The sequence below is a fragment of the Aethalodelphis obliquidens genome, unplaced genomic scaffold, assembly GCF_003676395.1.
Source record: "Aethalodelphis obliquidens isolate GAN/ISIS:26980383/991018 unplaced genomic scaffold, ASM367639v1 scaffold9, whole genome shotgun sequence".
Taxonomy (NCBI): domain Eukaryota; kingdom Metazoa; phylum Chordata; class Mammalia; order Artiodactyla; family Delphinidae; genus Aethalodelphis; species Aethalodelphis obliquidens.
In genome coordinates this window covers 16,277,609-16,298,887 of record NW_020837953.1, presented here as the reverse complement: position 1 = coordinate 16,298,887, position 21,279 = coordinate 16,277,609, and the positions used below count along the sequence as shown (strand labels likewise).

Genomic DNA, 21,279 nt, shown 5'->3' with positions numbered 1-21,279 from the left:
GATTTGCTACAAGGCAGTGCAGGATGTAATTCACATAGTGTTAAAGAATCATAGGTTCGGGATGTCCCTGGTTGCACAGTGGTTAAGAATCCACCTGCCAATGCAGGGGACACGGGTTCAAGCCCTGGCCCGGGAAGATCCCACATGCCAAGGGGCAACTCAGCCTGTGCGCCAGAACTACTGAGCCCATACACCACAACTACTGAGCCCATGCGCCACAACTACTGAGCCCGTGTGCTGCCACTATTGAAGCCCATGCGCCTAGAGCCTGTGCTCTGCAAGAAAGAGAACCCACCACAATGAGAAGCCTGGGCAATGCAATAAGAGTAGTCCCCGCCCGCCGGAACTAGAGAAATCCCACATGCATCAATGAAGACCCAATGCAGCCTAAAATTTTAACAAATAAATATATAAATAAATACATAAACTCAAGAGAAGTCTCACTTTTGGCCTTATCCTTTCCACCCCATCCCCTCCACCCTGTGTTCCCCTGTGTTCATTAGTTTCTGGTTTATGTTTACGTGTTTCTTTCTGAAGAAAAAAAAAACCATTATCATTATTATCACACATATTTTATTTCCTTTAACAACAGGTAACATACACTTTACTTATTTCACTTAATACACCCTGGAAATCAAGCAACGTCAGTTTATAGAGATCTCCCTCATTCTTTTGTGGCTGCACAGTACTGCATTGTGTGGACATACTATAATTTATTCGGTCAGTCCCTATAGGTGGGAATTTCAGTTGTTTACAGAATTTTGCTATTACGGATAATACTGAACTAATAGCTTTGTGCATATGTTTTTTCATATTTCTAAGTGTGTATTTTGGGGTAAATTCTCAGAAGTGAATTGTTGAGTCAAAATCTAAATTCACATGTAGTTTAGTTAAATACTGCCAAATTCTATAGTTTGTTTCCAAGTGTGCTCCCTCCAGCAACATATGAGGGTGTCTGTTTCCCCACAGCTTTGTCAACAGGATATTGTAAAGTTTTAAAATTTCTACTTATCTAAATGGTGAAAAATGGTATCTCAGTGTAGTTTTAAGTTGCATTTCTCTTTTTTATAAGTGAAGTTGAGTATATTTTTCATTTTTGTATCTTTTTTTTTTTTTTGCGGTACACGGGCTTCTCACTGTCGCGGCCTCTCCCGTTGCAGAGCACAGGCTCTGGACGCGCATGCTTAGCGGCCATGGCTCACGGGCCCAGCCGTTCCGCGGCATGTGGGATCTTCCCGGACCGGGGCACAAACCCGTGTCCCCTGCGTCGGCAGGCAGACTCTCAACCACTGTGCCACCAGGGAAGCCCCACATTTTTGTATCTTTTGTGTGTGTATTTTCTGTTTATATATTTTGTCCATTTTTATGTTTGCTCTTTCCCCTCAATTTTTCTCGGAAACCTGCATTGCCATCTTTCAGCCATGCATCACAGAAAGGAAAAGTTGCCTTTATTTTAAAGAGCTCTCTGTGTGTTAAGGACGTTAGTTCTTTATCTGCCATGTATCGTTAAGTTGTTAATATTCTCTCCCAGGTTTTCATTTTGCCAAGCAGGTGTTTTTTAATGGAGTCAAATTTATAAATCTTTTATCTCTTCTGGATTTTGAGTTATAGTTCAAAATGCTTTCTTCACACACGGATTATTAAGAAAAATACACTCATGTTTTCTTCTACTATTTCATGTAGCTTCTTTTTTTTTTAATTTATTTATGTATTTATTTTTGGCTTTCTCTAGTTGTGGAGAGTGGGGGCTACTCTTTGTTGTGGTGCGCGGGTTTCTCTTGTTGCAGAGCACAGCCTCTAGGTGCACAGGCTCAGTAGTTGTGGCTCGCGGGCTCTAGAGTGCAGGCTCAGTAGTTGTGGCGCACGGGCTGAGCTGCTCCACGGCATGTGGGATCTTGCCCGACCAGGGCTTGAACCCATATCCCCTGCATTGGCAGGTGGATTCTTAACCACTGGGCCACCAGGGAAGTCCTAAAATACTTCTTTTAAATCTCTTTTTCACTGATTTCTACCTTTTCCCCTCTCATTTCTTTGAATCTCAACTTTGTAGTTTTTTTTCAAATTATTGAACAAGGCATCAGTTAGGAATATTTTAGTTAGGTATGTTTTCAGTTGTTGATTAAAGAAAACATGAATAATGGTGGCTTAAATAAACAATTTGGGGGACTTCCCTGGTGGTCCAGTGGCTAAGACTCCATGCTCCTAATTCAGGGGGCCCGGGTTTGATCCCTGATCAGGGAACTAGATCCCACATGCTTCAACTAAGAGTTCGCATGCCGCAAATAAAAAGATCCCACACGCCACAACTAGGACCCAGCACAGCCAAATAAATAAATGAATATTTTTTAAAAATAAATAAACAAGTGGGTTTTTGTTTTCTTTTCTTTTGTTTGTAGTTACATAGCAAGGAGTTGGATTGTAGGTGGTTGCTGGCATTAGTTCAACTGTTCAGCCACCAAGAACCTTCTTGGGCTCTTCCTGCCTTCCTACTTGGCTGTCCTGAGTGTGTTGAATTTTTTTGATCTGATGACTATAACCTACCTCATGATCGCAAGACAGCTGTCACAGCTCCTGACAAAACATCCGTGTCCAAGGCAAGAAAAAAGGGGGAGGACATATTACAAGCAAATGAACCTCATTTCAGCCCCTTCTTTTTTGATCTCCAATGTGGAGATAAGTAAGGGAGAAGGGGGCTGAGAATGGCTGTAGGATTAGTCACCAACAGTGTGGGTCACAAACAACTAGCTCATTTGTTTTCTATCTTTCTTGTTTTCTTTATCCCTTCCTGATGCCGTTTGGAAGAATCCTCACCCTAATCTTATTGCTCATCATTTCATTTTGCCTGTAACCATTCTGCTATTCAATCCACGTATGGATTTCAACTATTAAATTTTTCATTCCCAGTATTTCCAACTGATTCTTCTTGTTTGTTCCTACCTTAGGTTAACAATACCCTCCCTTATATTTTGGGGATATTTATTATACTTATTTTAAACTTGACCAGGTCTATTAACTCAGCTTCATCTAATATAGGTTTCTCTGTTTGTTGTTTTTCTTTCATTGCAAATATGTTTCCCTTTGAGTTCCTATTATTTTAGGCGTGTCAGTGAATTTAGGGGAAGGCTAAGGCCCAGACCCTAGGATATGAAGCAGGTGGGGAGGTAATGTTTAAGGTCTACTGGTCTAGCCCTACCTAGTCAGGCTGGAGTGCTGGGTTTACAGCCTCATGAGGCAATGGGGCAGGTAATGATCCACCCAGGGTCCTGAGGAGTGGGGGTGAGGAGGGGAGAGGCACAGGTGAGCACAACTGAAATAGCTCTCCCTCAGTCTTACCCCCATCTCAAGGCATCTGACGCCCTTCAACTCTGGCTACAGTCACAGTCTCCCCACAACTGGCCCCCAACTACCTTCCGTCTTCTCATGGATTTCTCGGTTTTCACTCTATATTTTCTCAAATCCTTAACCCCTCTTCAGTCCAGTGGTTGAGACTTCGCCTTCCAATGCAGGGGGTGGGGGTTTGAGTTCGATCCCTGGTTGCAGAGCTAGAATCCCACATGCATCGTGGTCAAAAAACCAAAACAGAAGCAATATTGTAACAAATTCAATAAAGACTTTAAAAATGGTCCACAGCAAAAAAAAAAAAAAATCTTTAAAAAAAATTTTCAAACAAATAAACGTTAAGTACAAAGACACCATTTTCCATTAGACTGCATCTACTATCATCAATTCATGGCCACAGTTATTTCCTGTCTCCCCATCCCTCACCGCTGGCCCACTGGATTATTGAATAATTTTAAAACAAATCTCATTTCTAGATATAAAAGACTTTAGGGAATTATTTTCAATTTTTTAAGTATAATAATGATACTGTAATTATGTGGGAGAATGGTCTTATTCTTGGGAGATGCATGTTGAAATACTTAGAGCTAAAGAGTCATGATGTTTGCAACGGTTAAAGAGAAAAACCACAGGCCCAAAATGGTGTCACTTGTGCTAAAGCCCATGACACCAATCCTAGATTTAATACCTAACCTATGGCAGTTTCAACCTTCATTGGAAATGTAATCTTAATCACTTAGTCTGGAATTTTCTAGTCAGCACCAATGAGGTAATCTGCCAAATGGGCCCTCTTTATTCCCCAGAGAAAGAAGAGTCAATCTGTATAATAAAACCCTTGCTGTCCCTTCCCCCACAAAAAGACGTCCTGGCCTAAAAATAATCCTTTCTTCTCTTTTGCTAATAGCTCCCTTGCCCCACCCTCCTTCCTATAAAAACCTTCCATTTTATACAACCACTTAGAGCACCCTCCTAGTTGCTAAATGGAATGCTGCCCGATTCATGAGTCACCAGTCTAATCGCCAATTAGATCTTCAAATTTATTCGGTTAAATTGTGTTTTTTTAACACAACTATCAAGTAGTTCAGAAAAAAATAATGAATAAAACCTAAGTCTAGAGGCTGGACTGGATTTAACTTACACATTTTTGGCATCATTATCTCTTAGATGATGCTGTGTACTTCATCTTGTATCCTATCAGGAGACACTTAATGTCAGGGTGCCTCACTACTGGTGATGCTGTTTGATCACTTGGCTATAATGGTGACCGCCACTTTTTTTCATATAAAGGTGTGCTTTCCCTTTACAAATTGTTAACAAATAATCTGTGGAGCAATACTCCGGCACCATACAAACATCCTGTACTCAGTAACCTTTCACCTAGCATCCACTGAATCATTTAATTAATTGGGAACTGTAGTACAGTTCCAGAGGATTTTTTATTTCAGTGGCTGTACTTTTAAAGTGTTTCTAGTTTTTGTTTTTTTCATATATGTCTTTTTTGTAAACATATTGTTCTATCCTTTCACAATGATTTTTTTTAACTTGTTATTTTTTTGATGTAAAGCATACCAATTTTATAGACTCTGATTGTTCTATTACCAGTTCAAGGAAGGGAGGGCTTTTTTTCTCTCTATTGTGGTGATATGTACATGGTAATATGTTGGAGTCCCTGGCACACGTAAGTGTCCCCAATTTAATGGCTTTGTGTTTCCAAAAGTCCTAGAGGTTTCATTATTCTCAGACCATGGGACTCTTCTGGGTCAGTTCCCCTTGCTGCTCTGACTACTCTCTTCATTTTTGGCACAAAAGGAATTCTCGACTTTGGAGACTCTGAGTTTCCTATAGGTTTTACTGTTTTTGGACCACTCGGTGTTAATTCCTTGACTTCAGGTTCCTATAACAGGAGGGTACTGGAATCAGAAACAAGTTATGAGGGCTGGAGTTTTACCACCCATTCAGGGCCAGGAGAAATTCACTAGGTCTGACCAAGGTTGAGGAACTGGCAATGCCCCCTGCAAAACCCCAAGTGCCCCAAGGGCCTTGGGAAGCAGCAAGGAAGTTTGCAACTACTTGGACCCACGGGTGGAAAAAGCAAAAAAGGTAGCGATGGGTCTGAATTTATATTGCCCTCCTAACTCAGGAGGCACAGAAAATAACATAATGAACATCATGTATACACATGATTCATGTTAAAAAACAAAATTCTATTTTGTTGAAGTACCCCTCTCCTACCACTTTACTCTCTCTGCCAGAGGCAACTGCTCTCTTGAATCTTAGTGTTTATCATTCCCAAGCATATCTTTATTCTTTTATCGCATATGTATGTATCTGTAAACAATATTCCCACTTCTCTCTCTACTCTGACTTTCATCTTCAATACTTTACCAAGACTGCTCAAGGTCACCAATGACTTAGGTGCTAGCAAATTTAAAGGATACTTCCATGTCCTCATCTTGCCCGTCCTTACTGCAGTTCTCCAAAGTTACTTCCTCCTTCATTCCTTCCTCTACTTCTACTCCCTGGTTTTCCTCATCCCTTCAAACCGCCCTAATCTCACCTCCTTTGCTCCTCCTCTGCACTCCCTCAAAATGCTGGTATGCCCCCATGGCTCCATGATGGTTCTTCTCATCTCCATCTATACTCTCTCCCTAGGAGATCTCATTTAGTTCCAGGACTCTGAATACATCTACCTAAAATGACTGCCAAATCTCTATCTCTGGCCTGGATCTCTCCCTGAGCTCCTAATTCGTGTATCCAACTGCTAACCTGACACCTCCACTCTGAAGTCTTGTATATATCTTGGACTCAACATGACCAAAGTGAAGCTTTTGACCTACCCCCCCCAAACTGTTTCCTTCATAACCCCACTCTCCTATTTCAAGAAATAGTCCACCACCCACCCAGTTGCTCTAGCCAGAAACCAGCAGTCATCCATGATTATCCCTTCTCCTTCACCCACGTATCCAACCTGTCAACCTAAACAGAGGCAAACCAAGGCAAGCTCGAACTACCAGAAATTGAGTTGCAATTTGAGAAACATATGCTGTAGCAAGATACAAGCAAGTCCGTTGAGGGTTTGGGCAGAGTTGTGTTTATGGACCAGAAGCAAGTCTGACCAGAGTCCTAAAGTATTAAGTTAATTGGCTTGAGGATGGGGAGTAATTCTTGGTGGATGTTCATTGGTCAGGAAATAAGTCTGTTTTCTGTAAACCAGGCAATTATGGGAAATCAGTCTCTAAGTTCCATTCTTTGGAGTGTACCTTTGTGAGATTCTCCATTTCAGATGCTCCTGTTTCATTTTAGACCGAAATCCTTTCACAAACCCATCAGCAAGACCCATTCACTCCACCTTTCCACCTCCCAAATAAGGTACACCTTTAATCCATCCTCTTAGCTACATTTCCAGTATCACGGCCCCAGGCTAGGCCGGTATAATCTCTTGCCTACTAGGTCACCTCACTTCCAGTCCTGCTCCCTTCAAATCAGTTCTCCACACAGCATCAAGCCCAATAAACATAAAATAAAATGTAATTCAGATCTTGTCACTCCTCTGCTCAAAATTCTTCAATGATTTCTCATTAGGACAAAAGCCAAAATTATAATATTACTATGGGATACAAGATGCTAAGTTGATCTCATTCTTCTCCCCCTCACCTATTGCCTTCTATCCATACAGGCTTCTTTCAGTTCTTCAAGATCAAGTTCTGTCCCACCTCAGGGCCTTTGCATATATCATTCTCAGATCTTAGTCTGGAAGCCTCTCCACCTCCCTGCCCTTCATTTTGACATTCCTCCTTGTTCTCTAGAGTCAGGTTAAGTATCACTTCAAAGATTTCTCCCCTGACTATTTTATCTGAAGTAGGTTCCTCCATTTTTCTGTATTCCAGTTCTCAGTTTCCCTCAGAGCACTTACTACATATCGTAATTTACTTGTAATTTTCTTCTTTTTGTCCCCTGTTCACGTTAGAAATGTTAGTTCGAGGGCAAGAACTACGTGTCACTTTCATTATTGCTATCTCCAGCGCCTTGCACCATGCCTACCACGTGGTAGACACTCGATAAAAAGCTAGTGAATCTGGTCTTCCATTCACTGTAAATGATAGCCCCTCGTTGAAACTTAGCAGTAATTCCGCGAGGAAGGAAACATGCTCCCCACTGCGTGAAGAGGGAAAGTTTGTAACTTGTCCGAGGTCACTGAGCAGGCAACTAAAGAAGTTCGGATTCGAACCCATGACTGTAGGACCCGTGAGCCCTCCCTCTGAGACACCATCTTGAGGTTTCTCAGTTTAGGGAACCCCAGCAGTACTGCAACCCTCTGAATGCCTGCAATCCGTCCCCTCCGGCCGCGACGGCTCCCGAATCTCTCTGCAGACCCTGCGTTCTCCGCTGTGGTCTGACGAGTGGGCGGTCCCATGCCCCGGAAGGCGCCCCCCCCACCCCCGGAGACTACGTATCCCAATAGGCTCCGCAGGGCGCCGCTAATTGGCGGAAGAGAGGCCGGCGACAGCGTGATGACGTTTAGGGACGCCGGCGCGCGGGATTTAAACTTCGGCGGTTTACGCGGCGTTAAGACTTCGCAGTGTTGGTAGAGTGGTGGTTTTCTGGCATTTCGCGTTTCTCTTCCCGGAGCTCCTGCCTACCCATGGACTCGTCGCTTCTTCAGGCTCGCCTGTTTCCCGGTCTCGCCATCAAGATACAACGCAGTAATGGTGAGGGGCGGGGTCCTGAGGCCAAGGGGACCCGTGGGCTGAGACGGCAGAGATTACCTCCCCTCCCCAAACAGCAGGCCCTGAATCACTATTGGGGATTCCCTTCCACCCCCCAGGTCTAGGTCTCCGCACTGGCAGTCAGTCTTCTCTACCAGGGCCAGGGGCCTCTGCACTGGCGGTGGGTCCCCTCCCCGTCCTCCAGGAATGAGCGGAGCTCCTTGGTGTCACTGGACCTCTCTGGGACGTCAGGGTTGCTGGATTCATTTCCCCTCCAAAGTTCGCCCCTGCAACTGCCCTGCTCTTGCAGGGACCTCGGCTTTCTGGCCCCTCTGTTCTCCCATAAACGCTGTGCACTTGCAGTATGTCAGATACTGGGATTCAGGGTAACGAGACAGACGAGATCGCTGCTCTTCAGGAGCTTGCAATCCTGCCCTCTCTTTTTTAGTTGAGCAGCTACCTCACCTCTGGCAGGTCTAATACCCATATCACTAGAATGGTCTGACGTAAAGGTCAGGAGTGAGATAGGGAAACCTGAGGGCGCTAGAGCCTCAGTGCTGTGTTGAGGAACTGCTCACCTAAGCACTAGAGTGATTCCCCTGCCCAAACATACCTTCACCCCACAGTAGGCTCTCTTTTGAGTAGGGATGAGTCCTTATCCTCTGCAGCTCAGTTTTAAGAACTGTTCCTTGCCTACCTCACTGTGGGATATTCCAAGGGTGAAGTGCCAGGAGGTTTGTCTCCTGGGGTTAGAAAGAAAGTCAACTGTCCCTTCCTTCAGGCCAACTCTACATTAAGAGTCTCTGTGGGATCCTAAAAGTGAAAAAGATGGGTAACTCTGATCTTTTCATACTATAGGCTTAATTCACAGTGCCAATGTAAGGACTGTGAACTTGGAGAAATCCTGCGTTTCGGTGGAATGGACAGAAGGAGGAGCCACAAAGGGCAAAGAGGTAGGTTCTATGAGTATGCCTGTACCACATTTAACACCTTCCTACCTAAAAGATGTGTGTGGAAATGGAACTTGTGTCAGCCTTGTTTTTGATGTCGACTTGTCCTCCCTAATCTTAAATATGGTCCTCTTTGAATGCATTGGGATTTTATTTAGGCAGGCCTGTTCTAAATTGAAGCAATCAACAGTTTCTGTTGTGTTTCTAGAAAGTAAACTGCACAGAATTCTAAAACCTTGCTCACCCAAGCTAGCTCTGAGTGCACACTACCTATGATATTGATTTGGGGAGCAAAATTGATAATCTAGTTGGGGAGACAAAAGTATGTTTCTGAAACACCAAATAATAGAAGGCAACTACAGATGAATAATGCTAGAGCAGCTCAGAGGTGGAAAATCACTGAGGATGAGCTGGGCTTGTGGGGGCCAGAAAGCTTAACAGAAACAGTGAGATGGCCCTCATGGGGGCTGGTAAAGAAGCTGGCTCCGGGCATTGAGGAAGGCCAAGGATGCTTGGCAGCAGCAAAAAGGCTAAAAAAGGAAACTAGAGGGTCTTTGTCTCTGGCAGTAAGTTGTTTAAGATTTTATTCTGTAGGCAGTAGGAGCCTTGGAAGGATTTTGAGAAGAGGAGGGATGTGCCTGAGATATTTATGTTTTAGAGGCATTGTGGTGTGGTGAAGAGGTCACCAAGCTAAGACTATGAAAACCTGGATTCTAGAGTCTGGCTCTGCCACTACTTAATGTGTTCTCAGGCACGTTTCTGTCCCTCTTAAAAATTCAACTTCCTCATTTCTAAAATGAGGATGATAATATTTACTTATTTTGGGTTGTTTTGAGGACTTATTCAACAAATCCATTTGTACTGGTTCCAAAATGCCAGTCAGTGTGTTTGGTACTGGGGATACAGAAGTGAATAAGACAGACCTGGACCCTCTTCTGTGGAGCTTAACAGATAACACATGTAAAGGGCTTGCTTAGTATCGTGCCTTATGGTAGGTATGCATATATTTAGGTGGTATATCTGAGAAATAGAAGAACTGAATTCTTTACATTATCTGTCCTTGAATCAAGAGGTTCCTAAAATTCCTTTCAACCATCTATTAGCAGTTCCGTGTGACTTATTTTTGTTGTTCGTTTAGAAATACAGCTCTTATTGGGTCTCACTCCAGCTTAAATATTGCCTTTGGAATAAAGTCCAAACTTCTTAGTGAGGAATTAAAGCCTTTTCAAGATCTGATCCCAATCAACTTTTTTTCTTTATACTACACACTCCTTCCAAAGTAGTGCCAGGGACAAATGGGGCAGTTCCCCACTCTATGATCCTGCCTAGTGTCTCGCTGCCTTCACACTCTCACTCTTATTCCTTCCTCCTGAATCATCAAAGTGAGGATCAGTTAATGTCAGAACTTTGGTCTCCTGTGTTGTTTATGCTCTCCGTAGTTTAGGGATTGGAATCGGGAGTGGGGGAGGGTAAGGGTCTGTAGCTGTCCAAGAAAAGTGGATAGAAGCCTGGCTACTGAAGTACTCGCCAGCTTTTGCATTTGGTGGTTCTGTCCTCCTCGTCTATCCCATGCTGCTTTGGTTTCTAGCCCTTTGTGCACATGGCTTCTGTCTCCCACTAGCATATGAGCTCACTGAAAGCAAGGGCGATACATGTCTTAATTCATTTTTGAATACCTTCCCCCTGCAGCCTTACTCATGCCTAATAAGTGTTTGAATAGCTGATTAATACATAAAGGTTGCATATGTAGGAGGTGAAGCATGAGTACATGCTTCAGCTCTTTCACATTTTGAAACAGAAATAATCAAGTTGGTACTATTTAGGTGTGTTTGAACCTGCTGTGAAGTATGCTGGTGAAGTTTGAATTGTCCCCAGAGGGTTTCAGGACTCTGGTGATGTAAACCTATAATTGTGACCTTATTGCAGGCATGAGCAGGAAGTAGGGAAGGCCTGAGCAGGACACTAAGACTGGGGAAGAAGTTTCTGGGCCCAGTAGAAAATGTAGGTAGATTTAGGATTAGGTAGCAGTTCTCAGGAACTGGTCCCTGCCCATAAGATCCTGAAGGGCCCTCCATTTGACTATCAGTGGGCAGTTAGAACTTGTTTCCTCCTTGGTGTCAGGCAGCAAGGGTTGCTCAGGGGGCTGTGCCCAGTAGGACCCCACTGCCCCGCAGAGCAGTAGGGGAGCCGAGTGGCCTAGATCTGCTGTGGTCTTCCTGACTGTTTGCCTGCCTGTCTGCCTTCCTCTTCACCTCATTCTCATCACTGACAGCTACCATTGGCTTGGAATCAGAAAGCAATATCCATCTAGATGGTAAAACACGACTAGGGAATAAATATTTGTTTATAGCTATTAGTACTTGGTGGAACTTAAAGTTTATAAAGTCTGAATCTAGGGGTAGCCTTGATTGCAGAGATGCAATTGGATTGAACAAGCTATGTTGTTCACAGAAGCTTTTACTTGCTCCTTGCAGATTGATTTTGATGATGTGGCTGCAATAAACCCAGAAATCTTACAGCTTCTTCCTTTACACCCAAAGGACAATCTGCCCCTGCAGGAGAATGTAACGGTTCAGGTAGGTGCCTGTCACCTGACTGCAGCCAGTGCCCCATTTGGCTTGTTGGCTCTTTGCTGGTTTGTTTTCTGGGGCTGCTTAGTTCTTTAGCACAGCACATGGGCCCAGGATAGGCCCTTGAGAATTGATAAGAGCCATATATTGTGGTGGTTTGTTTTCTTTTTCAGAAACAAAAGCGCAGATCAGTCAGCTCCAAAATTCCCGCTCCAAAGGAAGGTAAATGGATTTCTACTGGCTCACTGTCATGGGGTTTGTGCCAGGAATGATGTTCTTGGAGCTCAGGAAGCTGTGAAGTAGACTCATTGCTCCAGTTTAGCAGGTGGCTTTTGTGTGGGCTGAGTCCTGCCCTGTCTTCCAAGCATCTTCCTCAGTGAGGAAGAATCTAACCTACAGGGAGGAAGAAATGGAGAGGTGTTGGTCAAAGGGTACAGAGTTTCAGTTATGCAAGATAAAGAAGTTCTGGAGATTTAATGTACAACATAGGGCCTATGATTAATAATACTGTATTGTATACTTAGAAATTTACTGTGAGGGTAGATCTTATGTTAAGTGTTCTTACCACAAAAGGAAAAAACAAAATACAAAACAAAGGGAGCAGGAGGAAACTTTTGGAGGTGATGAGTAGGTTTATGGCATTGATTGTGATAATGGTTTCATGGGTGTATACCTACCTCCAAACCCATCAAATTGTACACATTAAATATCTACAGCTTTTTATATGTCAATCATACCTCTAAAGCAGTTTAAAAAAAAGAAAAGAAGAGAAAGAATTCAACAGTTCAACCTACAGCTCTTACTTAGGCCAACCTCTCAGGGACTTGGTGCATTTGGGAAATTTGCTGACTGGCCTGTGGAATCCAGAGCAGTAATCAGCCATTGTGGGCTTGTTTTCTCTCCTTGGGGGAACAACATGCCTTGGAGTGAGGTGGTGGGCAGGCTGTGAGAAAAGCTAGGTCAGGGCCATTTAGAAGTAGAGGTGCCAGTGCTGTGGTGATCTGGGGGTGGGGTGAGATTGGACAGATAATAGCAATGCCTCGAACTCCAACAGAAGGTTGGACTTTCTCTGCAGAAGGAGTCAGCATAAACCTACTTTGACTACAGTCATCTGTGACGGTGGCTATAGGCACAAACTGCCCAAATAATCCAGCTTATAACCCAGAACCAGCTATACCTCACAGCCTGTCCCAGTCCAGGGGGTATCACTGCCTTGACATAACACAGCCACCTTGGGCCCAGAAACGACATGCCTGGAGCTTCAGGTTCCCGGGGGCCCAAGGTGAAAGATGGTGCAGTTTTGAGCTTCAGCTGGGCATGACTGGTGTGTTGCTGGCCCTCTCTTGCAGGCTATACCACCGTAAGGGCCTGCAAGAGAGATGGGGGTGGCAGCCATCCCACTCCACGTGCATGACACAAAAGGATACTGCCACCGCTCCTTTTAATGGAAAAAAAACCTTAATGAATGTGCATGATATTGAACAGTAGAAATGAAACACAAGATTATAGATCTTTTGAGAAATAGGAAAATTATAATAATTCATGCTCTTTATGAAAAATAGGGATTATATAGAGCCATCAGATCAGCCCAAATTTAGGAAACTCAAATTCAGTACAAGTTGATATTTACTTATATGACACCAGTGTTTTATTTCCAAATTCACTACTTCTTTTATTTATAGGTGCATTATTTCTTTCTTATGGAGAGAAACTATATAGATGGGTAGAAATTGGCAAGAATTAAAGTATAACTCAATTGTTTCTCTCAGTTAAGCATTCTTTTAAGATTCCAGAAAATTCATGTAGCTGATCCCATGGTTTCTAAAGATGTGGCCCAGGCCTGGCTCTGTAAAATATCTTGGAGCAGTGGAAAAAGCCCAGACTGGAATCTGGCAGTCTTGGGTTCACATCCTGGTTCTGACGCTTACTAGTTGAGTGGCATTGGGCAAGTTGCTTAATTTTTCTGTGCCTTAATGTCATCTTCCATTAGTTGGGAATACTGATACTTACCTCATGATGTTTCGCGGTATGGGAAGATTGTAGAATGGTAGGTGCTGTTGCTAAGGTTAAGAATGCTTTTTTTCAGGGATTAGGTCTATGTCTCCAGAAATGATTTCAGATTGTCTGTAGGTCCCTCCATTTACTCAAGACAGATGCTCTTGTGGGAGCCCTCAGGAGCTCTCAGATTGCAGAACGTAACAAATTAGTTTTGGGGTCACTAGTACTTGGCCTTTCTAATTTTTCCTTTCCTTGGGTGGAAGGAATGGGGAGTTGGTGGGCTCCTTTCCTGTATAGAATCTTGGAGGGTTACCCCCGATGGCCCCTCTATTATGCCTGTTGGCTCTCCTGATCATGCTGCACTGATCGGCTTCTGCCCTTGGTCCTTCAGGTCTCCGAGGCCGCTCCACTCGCATGTCCACTGTCCCAGAGGTTCGCATCACCACTCAGGAGAATGATATGGAGGTGGAACTGCCTGCATCTGCAAGTTCCCGCAAGCAGTTTTCAGTTCCCAGTGAGTAATGAATCTGTTCTCCCTGTTTGAGGCCCTGGAGTGGTCCTCACACATCGCCCTGAACCTGTTCTAGAATATCCTAGGATTCCTGCACTCTCTGGCTTTTGTATTGTTCTGCTCCTGCCCCACTGCTCCCTTATCTGGAAATCATCTCACTTTACTTTTTAAACTTTATTTAAACGTAATATATATACAGAAGAGTAAACCTATCGTTGACTACATAGTTCACAAAGTGAACAAACTCATGTAACTGACACCCAGATCAAACAGAGCATTACCAGCACCCCCAAAAGTCCCCCTCAGGCCCCCTCCCAGTTCCTAAGCCCCTAAGGGTACCTACGTCCTGACTTCAGATCGCATAAATTAACTTTTTCTCTTTTTTTTGACTTTATATAAATGGAGTTTTTAAAACTTTTTTTTTTTATTTATTTTTGGCTGCACTGGGTCTTTGTTGCTGCGCGCAGGCTTTCTCTAGTTGCAGCAAGTGGGGGTTACTCTTCGTTGCGGTGCGCAAGCTTCTCACTGTGGTGGCTTCTCTTGTTTTGGAGCACGGGCTCTAGGAGCGCTGGCTTCAGTAGTTGTGGCTCGCAGGCTCAGTAGTTGTGGCTCGCGGGCTTCAGTAATTGTGGCTCACAGGCTCTAGAGCGCAGGCTCAGTAGTTGTGGTGCATGGGCTTTAGTTGCTCCGCAACATGTGGGATCTTCCTGACCAGGGATTGAACCCGTGTCGCCTGCATTGGCAGGTGGATTCTTAACCACTGCACCAGCAGGGTAGAGGGTAGTCCCAAACATTTTTAATTGTCAACTTTACTAGTTATTAGTAAATAAAGTAGGTGATTTTTGTAATCATTACATTTAATGTGTATCAAATTTAGCTCTAATAAAGTGAAGGCAAACTAAAGGGTCACGACCAGGTATGGGAAGTAGTGAGTCACCATGGGTTGTACCTTTCTGGGTTGAATCAGTATGGTTGGTTGGGGCTTCCCTGGTGGCGCAGTGGTTAAGAATCCACCTGCCAATGCAGGGAACACGGGTTTGATCCCTGGCCCTGGAAGACCCCACATGCCGCGGAGCAACTAAGCCCGTGAGCCACAACTACTGAAGCCTGCGCGCCTAGAGCCTGTGCTCCACAACAAGAGAAGCCACCGCAATGAGAAGCTCGCACACCGCAAAGAAGAGTAATCCCTGCTCGCCGCAACCAGAGAAAAGCCTGCACGCAGCAACGAAGACCCAACGCAGCCAAAAATAAAATAAATAAAATAAAAATAAATACATTTATTTAAAAAAATATATGGTTGGTTGTTGCTCAGTTTCCCATTATCCCTGGGTTTCAGTCCTTGCTCCTGTTAACCACCTGGGTTCTGAAGTCAGAAATTTCTCCTAAATGAGTAGAAAGGCCTGGCCTGGCCTGAGAACCCATGCTTGGTCAAGCCTGAAGAGTTCAGGCCTTTAAAGGCTTTTCCCTTCATGGTGAAGCCCACACTGAGCTACTCACACACTCTTTAAGATTTTTTTTTTTTTTTTTTTTGCCCCGACCACCCTCTTTAAGATTTCTTCACCCCAGGAGCCAGCCCCTGTGGAGGGACTTGTTGGGTTCAAGGTGTGGGCCGAGATGCAGGAAAAAGCCTGAGCTTTGCTCACACGGTAGGAGCCTGAGCCCTTGCTGAGCTGGCAGTCGGTAGCCTTCCTCCTGGCCTATGACCCGCTAGGGCTCAGATGAGCATGGCTGCCGTATGCCTGCCTGCTTCTCCAATGACTCTTGTTCCCCCACAGCCGGCCCCCCTAGGCCCTCCTGCCCTGCAGTGGCTGAGATACCATTGACGATGGTCAGCGAGGAGGTGGAAGAGCAAGTCCATTCCTCCGTCCAAGGCAGCTCTTCTGCAAACCCTGTGAACTCAGGTAGACACGCTGAGCTGTCTGCTGCCCTGCTCCTAGTGCAGGATAGGTAGTTACAGCCTGTCCCACACCTGGCTTGCCTTGGCACCTGAATTCAAACCATGTTTGTCACATGGGGTCGTGTTTCCCTGTGGCCATGGAATCAATCTTTCACAAGAAGTGACCCTGTCACTGCCAGGTGGCAGGAGCCCTCTGATGTAGTTGAGGTGCTATCACAGCTAAAGTCTTGGCCAACACCTGAAGAACAGCCCAGATTGCCCACCAAGACCAAGCAGGGATGATCTCACCTCTTCTGGTTTTTGAGAAGATGCCACAGAGGCATAGAGAGAGCTTGGGTTAGACCTGGAGTGCCCACATTAGCAAGTCTCTTGTGGGCTTGGCCATCCCAAGAGTCATAGCTGTTGCTTCCTCTCCATGCGTATGGTGACATAAGAGCAAGGGTCTAGAGAAGGCCTAGTCCTGGGAAAGGCCCAGGACTCAACACAACAGCCAGAGAAGAACAGGCTGGCCTAGACAGGTAAAAGAAAGGGCTTCCTTTTTTTTTCCTCCCCCTAGTTCGGAGGAAATCTTGTATTGTGAAGGAAATGGAAAAAATGAAGAACAAGCGAGAAGAGAAAAGAGCCCAGAACTCTGAAATGAGAATAAAACGAGCTCAGGTACCTTTCTTGGGAAGCAAGGGCAAAGGTTTTTGGACAGGCATCCTTAACTGAAACCTTGTCTGCAACAGAGATAACAGTTTGGCCCCAGCATTTCTGAGGCTCCAGTTCTGATATCCAAGAAGTTTAACTAGTTTCTTATCAGGATTAAGAGAACAAATAATTCAGATATTCTTCTGAAGGCCCTCAGATGAGGAATGTTTGCTGCTGTTTGTCCAATGGGCACGCCCATCACACAGTTCAGTGTCCAGTGGGCTGCTGGGCACAGTTGCCTGCCTCCCCCGACTTCCTAGTTGCATGTATGCAGGGGTGCCACAGTAGAGTTCCAGTTTGGATTATTTCCCTTTAGTTGGGTTAATGGCACAGGGGAATCCCAGCCTGCTGGTCTCCTAAGATGTGGGACAGTGGCTCTTGCCCCAGTTCCTAGAGTGGTTGGTGCATGCCTAGGCCCCCTGCCAATCTTTGTTCCCAAGACTTTGTTCCTGGGTTCTCTGCCCAGAGCCAGAGTTGGGGGCAGTGAGATCGTGTGGGGGCTTGTCAGCCCTGCAGGGCTGTGTGCATATGAAGAGCTGTTGTTGCTGTTCGTAGCACTGAGGCCTGAGAGCACTTAACATCTTGGCAGTCAGTCTTTCTTCACTCCTATCCTAAACAGGAGTATGACAACAGCTTTCCAAACTGGGAATTTTCCCGGATGATTAAAGAATTTCGGGCTACTTTGGAATGTCATCCACTTACTGTGACTGATCCTGTAAGTAATCCCAAAGTGTTTCTACCTCTCCTTCCTGAGTAGGTGTACAATTTTTTTTTTTTAAACATAGTTGATTTCAACATTGTGTTGGTTTCAGGTGTACAGCACAGTGATTGAGTCTCTCTCTACATATATATGTAAATACACACACACACACACACACACACACACACACGATTCCTTTTCAGATTCTTTTCCCTAGTAGGCATACAAGTGAGAGACAGAATCATCTCTTAAGGCAATGAGAGCATGCAGGAATCTTCACTCACCCTCAAGGGGTTTTTTAATACCCTTTGGTGGGCTGGAGCTAGTGAGGCCTAGATGGGAGAGTCTGATCTTTATCAACTCCCACACCCCCATCCTCCCTGCTTCAGTAGGTTGGCTAGATTCTTACTACTAATCATGAAAGTGTGCTGAACCCTCCTATAGGCAGCAGAGCGAGGAAACTGGGAAGAAAATTCAGAGCTACCTTCTTACGCTCCAGAGTAACTATGGGCATAGTGGGTTCCAGTGTTAGATCTTGGCCCTTGCCTGAGCCAAACTTGGGATTAGAACTGGACGGGTTGTGGACAAGCTTTCTTTCAATATTGCTCTGACCTTTTGCTCTTGGTTGTCTTTTCTCATCCTCGAAGATTGAAGAGCACAGGATATGTGTTTGTGTTAGGAAACGACCGCTGAATAAACAAGGTAAGCCCTATTCAGTCAGAAGGAGGCTTTGGACTGACTGTGGGTTCCCCCGTGTCCAGGGAGCATCCCCTGAAATACTGTCCTTCTGCAGAATTGGCCAAGAAAGAAATTGATGTGATTTCCGTTCCTAGCAAGTGTGTCCTCTTGGTACATGAGCCCAAGTTAAAAGTGGATTTAACAAAGTACCTGGAGAACCAAGCATTCTGCTTTGACTTCGCATTTGATGAAACAGCTTCAAATGAAGTCGTCTACAGGTTAGTCCCTTGCCTCTTGGTTTCTCCTCCTTCTCCCTGACACTTTACTCTTTCCAATGAGGGACATTGTGGTAACACTCACGCTCACAGACATGCTGACCCTGAAGCCCTTCCTGGCTTCCTCTTGTGTTTTCTTTGGATGGGCCATGACACAGAGCTGGCTCTGGCTCCCAGCACCTGGAAGGCCCTGCTGGGGCTGTCCCATCCCGTTTTTCAGCTTTGGTGGCCCGCGCTTCTGAGTGGACAGAAGTGAGGTATTACCCATTGCACTCTTTGAAGCTGGGCTGGGCAAGCCCTAGGGGTTCTTCCTATGTCCTGTGCAGCCACCCATTTCCCACTGGGCTTAGCAGACTCAGCAAACTCTGCAACTACTCTGTCCAATACAGCACCCACTAGCCTCATGCGACTGTTTAAATAAAGTTAAAAATTCAGTTCTTCAGGGACTTCCCTGGCACTCCACTGGTTAAGAATCTGTGCTTCCACTGCAGGGGGCTTGGGTTCGATCCCTGGTTGGGGAACTAAGATCCCGCAAGCCATGCGGTGTGGCCAAAAAAAATTCAGTTCTTCAGTTACACTAGCCACATTTCCAGTGCTCAATAGCCATGTGTGACAGTGGCTACTATCGGACAGCACTGCTCTAGACCAGAGGTTGATAAACTATAGTCCATGGACCAAATTTGGCTTGCAATCCCTTCGTATATGGCTCTCAAATTAAGAATGGATTTTGTGTTTTTAAAGAATCATTAAACATATATGTATATTTATGTATGTATGTATGTATGTATATGGAAGAGACCTATTTTAGGCCCACAAAGCCTAAAATAATTTAGGTTCCTACTTTAGATGGTTTCTTTGATCTTTGTAGCATATCTTATGCTGGAAGTCGGCTGCTAAGCTCAAGCTTTCACCTTGTGTCTCCAGGGTAGAGGAGGTGCTCAGTTAGAGTGTGGACCATCAGCCTGCTCCTGGCAGGTCGGTCCAGCTCTCCCCAGGTGGCTAGGAGAATTTCAAATTTATAAGTGGGGATGGGGTCAGGTGGGACCACTTTGTGTGAGAGGTGTGCTCATGCTTGGAAGGAGGCCTCCAGGAGTCCTGCTTTGTGCTCCATGTCCCAGGGAGCACATTTGAGGAGAGATGTACACTCTTCCCCATCCTTTCTCCTAGGTTCACAGCAAGGCCACTCGTACAGACAATCTTTGAAGGGGGAAAAGCAACCTGTTTTGCATACGGCCAGACAGGAAGTGGTAAGACTCATGTGAGTATTCAGGCCTGGCAGAGAGCAAGCCTACCCACAGTGGAATTCTGGGTCTCTGAAAAGGAGGACAATGAGTTTGTTGCAGAAAATCCCCTCAGTGCAGATGCCCCATCTCCAGATGCCTTTGCTGTGCCAGGTTCAAGGAGGGGCCTTAGTAGGTCCAGCCTCCCCTCCCAGCTTTGGTGTGGCCCACTGTGGTGGTGGAGACAGTAGTGCCCTGGCCTAGGCCAAGGGCCCTTTACCACGGTCTTCTGCCCCCTCCCTTTGCAGACGATGGGTGGAGACCTCTGTGGGAAAGCCCAGAACGCATCGAAAGGGATCTATGCGATGGCCTGTAAGTAGTGTGTTCTGCCACAGTGGGGTTGGGCACAGAAGGGCAGGTTGCTTACTTAATCCAGCCTCTCTCCTCACAGCCCGGGACGTCTTCCTCCTGAAGAATCAGCCCCGATACCGGAACCTGGGCCTGGAAGTCTATGTGACATTCTTCGAGATCTATAATGGGAAGGTAGCTGGCAGGGAGCCCTTTGTTTATGCTGTTGGGGCCCCTGAAGTTTCAGAAACCTTGAGGTTGGCTAGAAATTGTAGAAGCCAAACAACCTGTGGGTTGTCAAGCCTCTGGGCCACTTCGCCCAAACGTGTAGGAGCTTTCATCCAATGGTGGGATGGTACCCACGCTCAACAAGTATGGCAGGAATATGCCTCAGGGCCACCTCTCAGATGGGAGGTTTGCTTGTGTGTGCCCTGTCCTCCCTCCACACACCTCCCTCATAACTCTCTTCTTCCCCATTCTCACACTCGTGTTCTCTCTATAGATGTCTATGTATCTTTCTACCTCTATGCTTTTGCAGAGTCATCTTCCCCAAGTGGGGTCTAGATAATAATAATAGCTAGGGTTGCTTATTAAGATGTTACTAGGTGCTAAGCAATATTCTAAGCACTTTACTTGTCTCAGCTCATCACCACAATCCTACTAGGAAGTATTACTGTCACTGTCACTATTGTACAGATGAGAAACGAGGCTAGGTGGTTAAGTACTTGTCCAGGTTCACATAGCTAGTAAAGTAGCAGGGTCGCATCAAACTGAGGCAGTCTGGTTCAGCTCCCAAGTGGACTGTCCGCTGCTAGTCTGGCATAACCCAGCTCAGCCTCTCCTGCCTTTCCTGCTGCCAGCCCTTGTCTAAGCTGGGACCGGCCCTGAAAGAGGGAGGAGTCATTGGGGTGCCCGGCGCCTGATGGCCTTGGCCTTGTTCCCCTGCCTGACACAGCTGTTCGACCTGCTCAACAAGAAGGCCAAGCTGCGCGTGCTAGAGGATGGCAAGCAGCAGGTGCAGGTGGTGGGGCTGCAGGAGCACGTGGTGAGCTGTGCTGATGACGTCATCAAGATGATCGACATAGGCAGTGCCTGCAGGTCAGAGTTCCGGCCAGGGGAAGGGGCCACCTTCTAATGCCAGGTCAGGTAACAGACTAGCGCTGAGTCCTTTGCTGTTTCCACGGAGCGCCGCTTTCCCTGGCTTGGTGCGGGCTCTGAAGGCCTCTGCCTTAAGTGGTCTCAATGGGGCCGATGACCCAGGACGAGACTTATCAGGGTCGAGTCAAAGTATCTTGAATCTGACCGAGGCAGGCTTTATTCCCCGGCTTTTACCCAAAGGCATGCTTCCTGGCTTCTCTGGGTTTCTCCTTGCTGTTCCCTCCCTCCGTGGTGGGAGA

The 21,279-nt window shown here is 45.6% G+C and overlaps 1 protein-coding gene across 3 annotated transcripts in view; it reads left to right on the top strand.

The window, feature by feature from the left end:
* Positions 1 to 7,863: 7,863 nt before the first annotated feature.
* Positions 7,864 to 21,279, top strand: part of KIF2C (kinesin family member 2C) — an 18,301-nt gene continuing 4,885 nt past the window's right edge. Inside the window, exons 1-14 of one of the 3 annotated variants that reach the window (XM_027108749.1) lie at positions 7,864 to 8,048; positions 8,904 to 8,998; positions 11,470 to 11,571; positions 11,739 to 11,787; positions 13,955 to 14,077; positions 15,850 to 15,975; positions 16,528 to 16,628; positions 17,281 to 17,376; positions 18,009 to 18,063; positions 18,155 to 18,317; positions 19,482 to 19,572; positions 19,843 to 19,906; positions 19,986 to 20,077; positions 20,838 to 20,980. In XM_027108749.1, the coding sequence (XP_026964550.1) occupies positions 7,982 to 8,048; positions 8,904 to 8,998; positions 11,470 to 11,571; positions 11,739 to 11,787; positions 13,955 to 14,077; positions 15,850 to 15,975; positions 16,528 to 16,628; positions 17,281 to 17,376; positions 18,009 to 18,063; positions 18,155 to 18,317; positions 19,482 to 19,572; positions 19,843 to 19,906; positions 19,986 to 20,077; positions 20,838 to 20,980 (1,367 nt within the window). In that variant the 5' untranslated portion in view covers positions 7,864 to 7,981. Of the gene's footprint in view, positions 8,049 to 8,903; positions 8,999 to 11,467; positions 11,572 to 11,738; positions 11,788 to 13,954; positions 14,078 to 15,849; positions 15,976 to 16,527; positions 16,629 to 17,280; positions 17,377 to 18,008; positions 18,064 to 18,154; positions 18,318 to 19,481; positions 19,573 to 19,842; positions 19,907 to 19,985; positions 20,078 to 20,837; positions 20,981 to 21,279 lie in introns of those variants that run through there. The other 2 variants (XM_027108750.1, XM_027108751.1) reach the window with 2 other exon arrangements.